A 13,631-nucleotide genomic window follows, 5' to 3' on the forward strand; every position below is an offset into this window, starting at 1 on the left:
GTTAGTATCTTCATTTTATAATTGAGATTAAGAACTGCCTAACAGAGCAAGAACCCTGCCCCCAGAGCTGGAACTTTCAACTGCTACACTAAACTGTTCATGGTGAGAGAAAAGATATATAAGGAATCAGACACTGAATAGTTGGTACATGATCGGCGATGCCCAGCTTTGGGTGCAAATTTTAAGAAGAGACTCCAGTTTTGGTGCCTAGAAGCAAAAAACGAGAAAGTAGAAGTAATCCAGGAATAGGAGCGGGCATTGTGTGTATAGCAAAAGATGAATAAAGGCTTTATATAATTTGACACAAAAAATTAATTTTGTATGGATGAAAGGAATTCATTCAATTTACCCTAAGGAGTTCTGAGGGCAGGATATGCACAAACAGATGCAAAGAATTAAATTTTATTCCAGAAGACTGCAAAATAAGATGGGTTTCTAAATTCTAGTTTATTAGAAATGAAGACCTCACAAGGAAACAAAAATCAATGTACTAATTAGATTAGCACAAATAGACTTGATCACTGAGAATCTAAAAATGCATTTTGAAGAACAGCAAATATTAATCTAAGCCTGAATAACAGAAGTCTATGATATACGAGCCCTCTAGACAGACATGTGACTGCTTTGAAGAAAACAACATGGAAAGCAATTTCAAGAGAAAACAGCAGGTTGTCTAGCATCTATGATGGCTTTTAGGATAATGACTTTAATAGGAAAAAAATTATAAAAAGTTTTAAATGATATCCGTACATGTATTTATAAGGCAAAACAAGAAGCTAAAACACATTAAAACAATGTCATTATAATTCCAAAATAATGTTAGGATGTGCTTTCATTCTCACCTGGGTTTTAATGTTTTCGGGATCCTCAGCTTGGCTGTCTCGTTTTTGGCTGGGCTTCCAGGCATTCTCTGCCTTTTTCAGGTGCACATCTTCTTTTACAGAAACTGTGATGATTTTTCTCGGTTCTCTTCTCTGGCCAGGTTGAGATCTCCGCGGTCCAACGTTCAACGCCTAGGACAAGAATATTATATCTATTCAGAGTACTTACAATTTACTGTCTCTGCTGTGCTGTTCATCAAGCCTGATGATCACACCAAACACTTCTAGATGCAAAGACTGAGTATTAGGCACTTAAGTTAGATGTGATCTCTTTTGGGGGCAGGGGGAAAGAAAAATAACCTCAGAATACCATCAATGTAAGGTTCACCACCACTACATTTTCTGATCCTGAGGTCCTAAATGAGACAGAGTGACGGAAAATAATGTTTGATAAAGGTGTTCTAATAACAAGAAAGATTACCCCTAACTGACGCTCTACCCCTAACTGAAGCCATGTGACCTTGGACTTGTCACTTCTATAATTTCAGAAATTCACAAGTAGTAATCATTACAGTTACAAATCTACTTCAAAAACTGGGTTTCTACACTTTCAGGGTAAAATGCAAACAACCACCTCATCATTAAAATTCCCTACAGCATAGATTCTCGGACTTACTGCAGACCATAATGGATCCCTCTGAATTTGCTGGGTCAGAAATACTAAAATAAGCCTTTGTTATATCATCAATGAGAGTCAAACTAAATTACTCTGTGAAAAAACGTCTTCCTCTATTTGTCAGCTCTCTGTTCCTGCTGAATTCCCAATATACTCATTCTGTTAAAACCAATATATGTAGGCCTGTCATAGTGGTCACTAAATTAAATATTGTTACTACAAGAGAAGGTAGGTTAAAAGTTGCACTTTGTGTATCACAATATTTATAATAGTTACTACCTTAAATGCTTAAAAGTCATTTTTCAAGATTAAACATTGGGGTTGATACTAAGCTCTGCTACCTTCCAGACCTATTGCATGTTGACAACCTTTACTTTTTCATTCTTTAAATGCTAAGCAAATATTGCAATTAGATCTCAAGAGGGAAGAAAATAAACTTCACCCAAGACACATAGACCAGAATCATATCTCACTTAGTGCCCCAACACTGCCCCTGTGAATTCATATAAAGCTTCAGAGAATAAGGTACAGACTTAAATATCATGCTGTATATAAAAAGGCAGCTTCTAGGAGGGACATGGTCTGAGGCCTAAAAGCTGATAAGCTTAAAAGCCTTTATACATCCACCATTCTCAGAATTATTCCTTTACACTTCTCCATCTGCCCCAACTAGAAATGATAGTATCCAAGGATGCTTCAGGATTAAAAGTTAGAATCTGTGGGAAATTCACACCAATGTTGACAAATACTTCCAAGTAAGGATACAGTACTGATGATGTGATCTCAGACAATTTGATAAACATTAAAAAACAGGTGAGATAAACCTGGAGGTATCAGGCATGGTATAACTGAAAGAAACTAAAGAGGGTCATCATACTGAAAAAATAACAGGGAACGGGCCGGCCCAGTGGCGCACTGCTACAGTGCGCCGCTTGGGAGCGCGGTGGCGCTCCCGCTGAGGGTTCGGATCCCACATACAGACCGGTTCCCGCTCACTGGCTGAGCGAGGAGCGGGCGCAACACCGAGGGTTGCGATCCCGTTGCCGGTCTGGTCCGGTCCGGGCGCGACACTGAGGGTTGCGATCCGTTGCCGGACACGAAAAAAGACAAAAAGGAAAAAAAAAAAAAAAAAAACGGAACAGTTGCTAAACCGTACAGTACTACTATAAGAACATTTATTTATAACTGAACCTTTGATATGGTAGCATAGACCAAACAATTCTGTTAAGAAAATCCAGTAAACCAAGTAAAATGATTTTTGTAATTCACCTTATATTCTAGTTGACTTGTGGGTTAATAGTATATTTTTCAGTGCTTAGATAAAGCTCGAGTAAACAATTATATCACAACTAATTTAATTTAATCTATGTACTTGCACATAAAACTTTGTCAAGAACAAATGTTTCTGCTTATAATGAAAGGAAATAATGTCAAAATTATGTAAGAGGAATAGTATACATATCTGGAGATAAAGACAGAAAATGTCAGTTTCCAAAAATTACTGCAAACATTCATGAATATGCCTTGAGATCTGAATCTTGAAAGTGGCAGATATGATTTACACCACATCTCTTTACTTGTCCCAAGACAAATATGTGTGAATTTCAAATGAGCAACATAAGAGATGTGAGAAATATTACTAAATAGATAACAATGGTTCAAAGGAAAAAAAGTTTTGAAAACCTAACATTTAAGTTGTTAGTCCAGAATAAAATAGTTGAAAACATAACACATCTACAAGCTCCCAGGACAGACTTAAAAATTACATTTGTAGCTCTAGGTATAACTATGATAAACAGTGTTCACAAATATTTATCTAAGTATTTTGAGTCCTCAACAGATTTACTATACAGTATCGGTATCCACGTGGGATTGGTTCCAGGACACCCACAGATATCCAAATCCAGATGCTCAATGTCCTTTATATAAAATGGTAGTTATTTGCATATAACCTATGCCCATCCTCCTGTACACTTTAAGTCATCTTTAGATTACTTACAATACATAATACAATGCCTGCACATCACTTCTTCTGTGTGGACTCAATGTAGTACTAGGCACATGGAAAAAATCAAGTTTTGATTTTTGTAACTTTGTGGAATTTTTTTTTGCTGAATATTTTCTATCTGTGGTAGGTTGAATCCACATGGACAAAAAGAGTCATCTGTCCTAATAAATCCTTAATATGCTTAATTAAACAATCTCTAATGTTCTCGTATTTATACACTGGGAATAAATTCACTGTCTGGAACATCCATGACTGGAAGGACTACGGTGTGGTGGAGAAAAGAGGCAGATTAGGAGACAGAAGAGCTGGACTCTTGAGTCCAAATCTGCTACTTATGAACAGAGTTACTGAGAGCAAGCATCTTAACCTTGTTGAGTTTAAGCTTTCTCATACATACAATGCCTGTCTTACCTACAAAAGTTATGGTGAGGATCACAGGATACAAGGTATGTAATAGGACCTTAAAAACTATGTAAGGTATCATCATCAATACCAAAAGATCAAAAGGGATGTTTAAAAAATTATATGTAAATTTAAACATTTCATGCCCCACTTTGTGTATGAGAAAGAATACAAATCATCAAACTTACAGTATCCTTCAAAGGTTAACACCATATGATGAATGACTTATTTACTAAACACAAACAAAATGCAGGATCCTGTGCTACGAGTTATGGGGTTTACAAAAAGAAATGAAACCTGGTTTCCCTGCTTGAAAGACAGACAATCCTGACTGATAGTTAGAGGAGGAACTGTAAGGTATACTGTGTTCAAAGTCCACAAATGTCAGAAATAAAATGAAGCATCAGAATTTGGGGTTGATAAACTAGTGCTTACCTGGATAATCAAAGAAAATAGAACGAATATCCGACCTAGCAATTTTTTAAAGAAAAAAGATAATCAAGTGTCCCTTTAAGGAGAAATGGGAGAGATAATATGAACTCAGGAAACTTCTTTGCTTCTAGGATTTTCATAATAGATCAGCTAATTTCAAAGTTAGTTAAAATGAATATGAATGGCCAGTTACTAGTCTAAGTCCACAGCTCCTCCTAAGACATTTCTTTTGAAGCACTTTCTGTGATGTCTGCAAACCAATCACTATTAAAATAACACCACCAATGCCAAGTAATATGATTTTTTAAAAAAAACTAGGGGGCCGGCCCGGTGGCGCACTGTGCGGAGGCGCTCCCGCCGAGGGTTCGGATCCCACATACAGACCGGTTCCCGCTCACTGGCTGAGCGAGGCGCGGGAGCAACACCGAGGGTTGCGATCCTGTTGCCGGTCCCCGGTCCGGTACGGGGGCAACACTGAGGGTTGCAATCCGTTGCCGGACACGGAAAAAGACAAAAGACCAAAAAAAAAAAAAAAAAGTTGCCATTCCAGAAATAAAAAGATGATGGGGGAATAAAAAGTGTTACTTTATATAAAAATATATTTATAGGCATAAAATAAAGTAGTCTTAACAGCGTGACCTGCAAATGTACATCAAACTCCAAGGTCCACCAGAACTTTAGATTTAGTGCTCTCTATGCCATTCTAACTTGGGGAAAAGAGGTATTCATACCATTGGCAACTTTTCCCCATGCCTTCTACAAGTCTACAAAGCACGGAGTAGGCAGAGCCTGCCGAGTTCTGCACAGTGCCGTGCCCCAGCATAACTCCATTGTGATGCCACTTCCACCGCTGAAGAGCCTTGCCACTGGGGGTGTAATGGCAATCTGCAGTTTACCAATACTGCAATCTTTTGTACAGGTCATTTGTTCACATTTTGATTTCACAACCTATCATAAATAAGACCAAGACAGAAAACATTATAATATCATAAACTATTGTTAAAAACAACAACAACAAAGGATTCAGCGCACCCCTAGAGGCAGGCTCTTCAGGGGTGGATGAGACATCTCCAGTGGAGTGCAAGGTGGGGCTTTGTTCTGTTCCAGAATTGGCAACCCATGCCTGCTTTGAACTTTGCAAATCTGTAGAAACAAAGACAAAGAGATGGCTATTAGCTGAATGTCATCAGAGATCCCCAGTATAACAGGACACCTCAAAACAAAACAAGAATCCTATCAAGGTTGGCTCTATTTTTAAACCTCATTTGTAGGTCATTTCAACTGAAAAAATATGAAAGAAAAAATTAAGATCAAATTAAGTCAGGCCAGATTCTTTCAAGGAAAAATGACTCTAGTGTATTCTTTATTTGCCTTAATATTAGTATGGAAAGGATAGTCTTCACCTCTTCTCCTTCTTCTTCTTGATTAGAGGAATCAATGAATAAAAGCCACTCTTGACATTAGACAAGATGTCATGGAGTCTATGACAGTTTCTAACTGAGTTGTAGGGAACTTGCACTTACAGGTACACCTCTCCCACCAGGTGTTTGCCTTCCAAAATCTGCAAAGGCTGGAGTAAAGTCTGGTCCTCGAGGCAAAATCCGAGGATCCAGAGTTCGCATTGGCAATTTAGGTTGGTTGATCTGTGTGAAGAAGCAAAGGAAAGCTTAATGCACACATTCCAAAGCATTCAGTGCCACAAAGGTAACAAAAACTTTGACTAAGAAGTTATGTCAGCTGGAATAGTAAGCACTGACTTCTGAACCAGAAGTCCAATCTGATCCACGGCAATTTCTCCAGGGCTAGCCTTACAGCCATCAGGACAACTGTTTCCTGGTATGCTGGCACTGATTAGGACTTAAATTCCCAGAGGGAAGCGACCAGTGGACTGGCTCACTCGACACTTAGGACAGCAGAATGGCACAAGACAATCTATTCTGAGATCCTCTGATCTAAGGCAAAATTTTGGAATTTTTTTAAGGGTATTTACCAGGACATCAGAGCACTTGCCTATAGGAATCCTACTACTGCTTGTTTTGGTTTTGATGTTGTCAACTCATGGTTAGTAAAGCATATATTTTCAGTGGACAATAAGTCTCAAAGGAGATACGTTTCATACGTGATGACCCAATTAAAATTTTACTTTATCCACCTTGTTAATCTGAGACGTCTGACTTTTTATAAGCATATAATATGATTATGGACTCAGCAAAACTAAGACTAAGTAGTTCAGTGAAAAATCAACTAATGAATGGTCAAACTCAGAAACAGAAAAGGTAGCAAGACAGACAGGAATATTTTCTAACAGGATAATCTAATTCAGTGGATATAAAACTTGCCCTCTGAGGTACCGAAGTAGCCTCAAATTAGAATCACCAATCAATCATTCATCTGTCCTCACATAAGGACCTAAGAGAGAAGACTAAGATATATCAGTAAAAATAAGAAGACCTGTGGCTCTTCTTAGTAAGAAAGATAACACAAATAAGGCCTGGAAAAGCAGCTGTTGGACGTCTCCGTAATAAGAGGTGGATGTTTCTTTTTATAACAGAGTTAATCTACACATTTTAATTAGTAATAAACAGTTCCTCTTCAAAACAAAAATACTTCAAGCTTAGTCAGCTTTGGTTCATCTTTGATTTACATGAAATTACTTGAGCAGATATACGGCTGACTTTACTCCTTCTAACTTAATAAGCAGACAAACACTGTACTAACTTCCTGTGTGCACCTTTATGATCAGGTATAAAAAGGAAGGATGCCTATGTATTTGCACAGGATTGGGGACTTTAATCACTGAACGTATATATTAGGGAAATTTTGATATACGCATTATTTTGATTACGCTGAATCCACTTAAGTTTGACTTACCAAACACATTCCTAGGTTTCTGACCTATCCTCAATGCCAATATAATAAATTTTAGAACATTAGGGAAGGAGCTCCACATCAATTTTGCTATATATTTCCCCCAACAAACACACAAATTTTACCGCATAATTTGGAAACAGCCATAATAAACAAATAATCAATACATTTTAAATAATCACCACTAAAATATGAGCCAAGTTCAACATTACTGTATTCTGTAATAAAACCAAACACCAACAGTGTTTAGCAAAACCCTAGTTCTTAAACATTATATGTCTTTATTCAAATAATATTTGGTCTAACATTTCCTAAAAATTGCTCATACCTCACATATTTGCACTGAGAGTTAAAATCAGTTCCCACCAAAGAAACTCAGCTTTCTCTGAGTTTGCAGTTTACCTTGTCAAGGACCACATCACTGATGGGAGGCAGGCCCTCCGGTTTTTGTATACAGGCTGGCATAAACTGGAAGTCCAGCAGAAACTCCCTGTCATACTGCTTCTTGCCTTCAGTATCAGCAGGCTTCCAGGATTCTAGAAAGAGGAATGTAGGGTATTATATGTATGTCCTGTAAGAGTATAAATCAAATTCCAGAATTTACTTTATCTCCTCATGAACAAACAAAAACATAAAGGAAACGCTGAACTACACTGCGAAAATAACACATAAAGATTTTGCACTATCATTTGTTCTTTCATCCCTTCTGGATAGGATACTTTTGGATAGTAAAATAATCTGCAGCAAGTAGGAACCACTTCACATACGTACTAAACAACCTTTAGCTATGGACATATTATAAGCCTCATTAAATAAACTTTTGAGCCTTTAAATGTCTCAGAAATAAAAAAATTTGATAATACCCTTGGCTTCATAAAAAAAGGATACTTTGTTCACTTAGCAATGTTATTTTAGAGAAACGAAAAAGTTTTACTTTTTTTTTTAACAAACAAAAACACAAAAATAACTTATTTAAGATAATGAAAAGTCTAAGCAGTTAGATACAGAATTTTCTTCCCTGCCTTCAGTTTAATGTGAAGAAAATAACGTACTCGTTTGCTGAGCCAACTAAACCGGGAATACACATACCTTTTCCCAAATACGCTGACTCTAAATGTACTATAAGCTAATATTTTTAACATAAATTTTAAATTAGTTTTTTGCCATAATACTTACTTTGCTACCAGAACTACTGTTACACTTATCACTACTAACACTTCTCTCATTATATGAAGCTGGAAAAAATTTCTATACAAAATTTTATTGTATAACAAAAACAAGTCATAATTTTTTTTCTTTTAATTAACAAAACTCTTGTGAAAATCAGGCCTAACAACACTTCATGATAGCAGACTGGACCCTCCATGTATTAGCAGTTCCTACTGTACAGGTTACAGACCCACCTACAGACAATTCTGCAGATGTTTTCCAAAAAATCCTTATTATCTTATTATATTTATTAAAAGGTAACAGCTTATTGGGATGTAAATTTTTAACAGCCTTTCCCCCAAACTGCAGGTGCTCAAGAACTCAGTAATACTGTTTTCGACTAATTTATACAGGAGTTCAGTTCTTCAGAGTGATTTCTGTAAACAAACTGAATTCAAGGCTTGTGAAATGATGAGCACCATTATCTCAAAGAATACGATCCTATCTGTAATATCCCTTTCAATTAAAATGAATAAAAGTAAATTTCTCTTATCAAATTCCAACAGCCTGGCACTGACTGATTCCCAACGCCACTAAAAGTGGAATACCAGCATCGCATATTCCCATTTTCACTAACAAAGAACTCTCTGGACTTGCTAGTCAATAACTAATGCCTGTTAATTTATTCCACAAATATTACATTGTGATGAGCCTCTGGATGGAAGGAGAAAACATTTCTCTAAGGTTGCAGTGAAATAAAGGGGAGAAGGAAAGAGGTACACAGGAAGGCAGGGATAAACTTACCTGGTTTAAATGGGAATGTGACCCCATCACCAGAACTATCTGTGGAGCCTGAATTAGCATCTATTCCTTCACCTTCAGAAACACTCTCAGCACCATTATGTACTGGCTCAGCTTCTTCTCCATTTTCTTCCATAGCTTTCACTTTTTTTAGGTCAGAGGGATCTCTTTCAGGATGAAACCCCTGGCTAATTTTATCCTGTTCAGATTCAAGTACTTTGTCAACCAAAAGTTCCTCTTCGGCTTTAGGCTAAAGCATAAATGAACACGGAGGTTATGTTTTTTCATGTATGTAAATACACATAAAGACCTACACCCTTCAAAAAACGCATCACTCAAGAATGTGTATAGCATACAGTATTGGAATGGTAAATTTTTGAAAACCACATTTTTCTCATTTCAGCACCTGGGATAAGGCAGACAATTCAAATGGCTACTGAAATTCTTCAACATGAGACTAATGAAATTCAAACGTACCAAAGGTCGGAATGGAAAAAACTGTTACTCTTTGGAACCTCATGGACATGAAAGACTCCCACTCAAATCTGAAACAAGCACTCCTATCCTTGCCACTAAAGCTTGGTATACACAAAAAGAAACACTAGAGGGCTTTTTTTTTTTTTTTTTTTTTTTTTTTTTTTGCTGTCCTCTGGCTGCAAAATGGAGAGTTGGGGAATAGTTTAATGTATCTTAAGTCCTATAAAGCTGATCATCTCCCATTTTACCAGGAGGACCCTTACTAGTTAAAATCAGTTTTGTTACTGGTTCTTAGACTTCTCTGAAGCTGTGACCTTATACATACATATAGAAAAATCATACCATATATAGAAATATGTTCAACACATATCTCCCTAGGAAAAAATCTGGGTTCTGGAATATCACACCTATTTTTTAAAAGGCAAAATAGAATTAAATTATCCAATTATTTTTTGAATAATTGAATATTTTTTATTATTTTTGACGACCTTGGTGTCAGATATCAAACAAAAATGGCTTTCTAAGGACCTCAAGAACCACGAAAACTCCTTAAGGCAAAGTTCTCCATGAACTTTAAGTCTCTTTTTCATGACGGGTAAGTACTCTGAGAACAATCTTCTGGAATAGCATTCAGAGAGAAGAGGCATTCCCATTCAAAAATTCACATTAGAATAGGAGACAAAAATTGATGCTGATTCAACCGAGGATTATGTAAAAGAGTTTCATATATATCAGGAAGTGGTTCACCCCAATTTATTTGGTATACATATCTTTTCTAAAAATAACTTCAGTGGTAAATCCTACCTACTTATATAAAAGTAGTATTATAACAGATACAATACTAGTAAATTTTCTTCTACCATATTCAGATCATGGAGAAAAATATTAAATTTTAAAATGTTAACAACAGAAACAGATGGTTTTTAGGCCCTGATTCTACAATGGAAATAAAAATTTCATTCAAATATACTAACACACACACACCCTCCTCCCCTGGCCCTCCCCGCAACTACACCATGGGAAGAGACAGTGTATAGAAACCATCAAAAGAAACACAGACATAAAATTCCAAGAAAATAAAGTCAAGAAATAATTTCTTTTTATAAAACATGGCGGGTAGTAGGCATTTTTTAAACTTTGAGAAAAACAGATCTACCAATTTGAGTCATAAATCATCAGCCCCACTTATTAAAATTTCATCTTCTACTATCATCTAAATTAATTCATGGTGACCTATAATACCATCTTATAATTAAATACAGAACATCAAGAAGATCTTTTATAATTTGGAACATGAATATATAAATGATACCTAAACTTACTAAGAAAGAAGATGACTATATATTATAGTTGTACGATTATACAGAATTCTTATATTAGATCTTATAAAATGTGGGAAAAAAAGCTATTTCAGAGAAGAAAATATGTTGGATCCTCTTCTTTGTACTTAAATCAATAACAGACAACATATTGCATATAAACAGAAGCTGTATTACTTGGAAATTCAAATTCTAACTGGAAAAAGAATAATAAAGAAATTTGTTCCATGAACAACAAACCATAATGCAGAGAACACAGAACTACTAAGTGTCTGAGGCACATTATTATGAGAAATATTTCAAGGGAATCCACAAAAATTGCTGAATTAAATGATGATGATGATTTTCTCTTTCAGCAGGACAAAACCCTACTCAACTGTCTAACAGTTCCTAAATTGTTTACTCAGAAAACTAGAGTTGAAGAAAAAGAGCACTTCATTGGCTGGATGATCAAAAGTGAGCCTTTTAGGGCTTTTTAGCTAAATTGGTTCGAGCACAGCCTTGTAACACCGAGGTCAAGGATTTGGATCCCCTTACCAGCTAGCCATCAAAACAGAACAAAAACAAAAATAACAATAAAAAGTTTTTAAAAAGTGAACCTTTTAGTAGGAACTCGTTGAAAGAAGAATTTGCTTGACAAAACTGCCTGCTTAATACTGTGAGTTTTAAAAGTATTAGAAAGTCAAAACTGACAACTATATAATAATTGATAAAACGTCCTAAAATTTTTAAACAAATTATAAGATGCCTTGATCAGCAATTTTAAGATGAATCAAACTTCCTGTTACTTTTCTAGGCTATGAATTTAAAGAATTTCATAAAATATTTATAATGATTTAACAACCCAACATATAACCCAAAATAGGCTGATACCTGAAATACATTATTTTAGGGCTGAGAAAATAATCTAAGGAAGGGAGAGCTTAAAGAGCAGAAATGAAGACAAAAGCATCCAACATTTACTAAACTACTCTAACATACACTCAATTTTAGGAAAGACAAGGCAATAGGATTTCTGCAAGAAGTCTGTGTGCAAATGACCATATACTTTTTTTATTTCAAACTATATGGGTAAGAAAAAAGTGACTGATTCAAAATAAGTCAAAACAGTTCTCATGTTTGAAGAATAACAAGCTAAAGCAGGTTTATAGCACCTCTGGCTCCTGGGCCATTTCTGGCTTACTACCTGTGTTTGTACAGTATGCACCGGAAGGATGGTTTTTACATGTGTAATGGTTAACAAATTGGAAAAATATTTCATGACATATGAATTCAAATTTCAGTGCCCATGAATAAAGTTTTACTGGAATATAGCCAAGCTTCATTCAATTACAAACTGTCTATAGTTGCTTTTCGGCTACAGTGGCAGAGTTGAGGAATTTTGACAGGGATCATATAGCCTGCAAGGCCTAAAATATTTACTATCTGGATCTTTACCAAAAAAAAGTTGCTGAACACCTGAGCTAAAGAATAGAATGATTTTTTTTTTCCCAATTGTATTTATATTTATGTTTGTGGGGTACAGTGTGTGGTTTCAATACATGCATATACTGCACAATGATTCACTTACGGTAGACAGCAGAGTTTTGTCCCATTAGTCCATCACTTCTTCTCCCCTCCCCCCATTCCCCAGCCTGTACTCTATTTCTATGAGAACCACTTTTTTGTTTTGTTTTTCAGATGCCACATATGGGTGAGATCATGCAGCAGAATGAATATTTGAAGGGAAGGGAGTACTGCCCTATTCATCTAATATTCAATAATGCCTAGACACCTAGCCATAGGTCAAAGAAACATGAAGTATAACAGAGGAAAATGAATTAAAAAACCAGCTGAATCTGAACAGAAATTAGTTTATAAAGCTCTTTCAGCCATACCAGGAATGTATGCAATTCCCCTGTCTCTGGAAGGTATTTTATTCTCTGTAAGAGCAACATTTTCTTGTTCAGCTGCAAGAGGAGTACAGCAATTACTTGCACCTTGTAACTTACTGCCAATTTTTACCCCCTGATAACCACAATGAAATCACATCCATTCAACATTTCAGTGGTTGGTAGGGGACTAACTGTGACGTCAACAGAGCACCATGTAAGATGACAGAACAGGGGAAGTAGTAAACGGGTACTGTTAGCTGCTTGAAGAAGGTAAGAATTAGAACTAGGTAGAAGTAAATGAATTTAAAATTACCTTAAAATAACTTTTACATTTTAATAGTATCATTTTAAGCCTTTAATAAAAATTATTTTAATAAAGTGGATATAAGAATGGTTAAAGAAGAATAAAGCTACATAGATTGTTTATACTACCTTCATTTATAAGCTTCAGTATATAACATGAAAGATGCTGAGATGACAGCCTAGGAAATTGTTAGAGCAATCCTTAGGAATGAGTTTGCCTTGTTGTGAAGACTTCACATCGTCTCTTGTGCTTGGTATGTTTTAACCTACAGCAAAATCTGACATGGCTTATTTTAAGAAAGAAAAACCATATGAAGAAAAGTTATGTTACTGGGATGCAGTTAAAAGATGGCAGATTCAAAATGAATTTCCCTAAAATGAACTGGATGATTTCTACCACCACTGCTGATGGGTATTTTAAAAACGCTCCATTTTTGTTTGCAAGATTAGTCAGTTTAATAACAAGAACAAAAAAAATTCAATGGGGGGGGGGGGGGCTAA

The 13,631-nt window shown here is 35.9% G+C and overlaps 1 protein-coding gene across 3 annotated transcripts in view; it reads right to left on the reverse strand.

Annotated features, from left to right (window-relative positions):
* EIF4G3 (eukaryotic translation initiation factor 4 gamma, 3) overlaps positions 1-13,631 on the reverse strand; it is a 196,929-nt gene that overhangs the window by 76,138 nt on the left and 107,160 nt on the right. For 2 of the 3 annotated variants that reach the window (XM_008590701.1, XM_008590697.1), the window contains exons 13-17: positions 9,161-9,407; positions 7,610-7,743; positions 5,863-5,982; positions 5,372-5,482; positions 843-1,013 (exon numbers count right to left, since the gene is read on the reverse strand). In XM_008590701.1, coding sequence (XP_008588923.1) covers positions 843-1,013; positions 5,372-5,482; positions 5,863-5,982; positions 7,610-7,743; positions 9,161-9,407 — 783 coding nt within the window. The remainder of the gene's footprint in view (positions 1-842; positions 1,014-5,371; positions 5,483-5,862; positions 5,983-7,609; positions 7,744-9,160; positions 9,408-13,631) is intronic. The other variant, XM_008590706.1, reaches the window with a different exon arrangement.

This window comes from Galeopterus variegatus, unplaced genomic scaffold, assembly GCF_000696425.1.
Source record: "Galeopterus variegatus unplaced genomic scaffold, G_variegatus-3.0.2 Scaffold142, whole genome shotgun sequence".
NCBI lineage: Eukaryota > Metazoa > Chordata > Mammalia > Dermoptera > Cynocephalidae > Galeopterus > Galeopterus variegatus.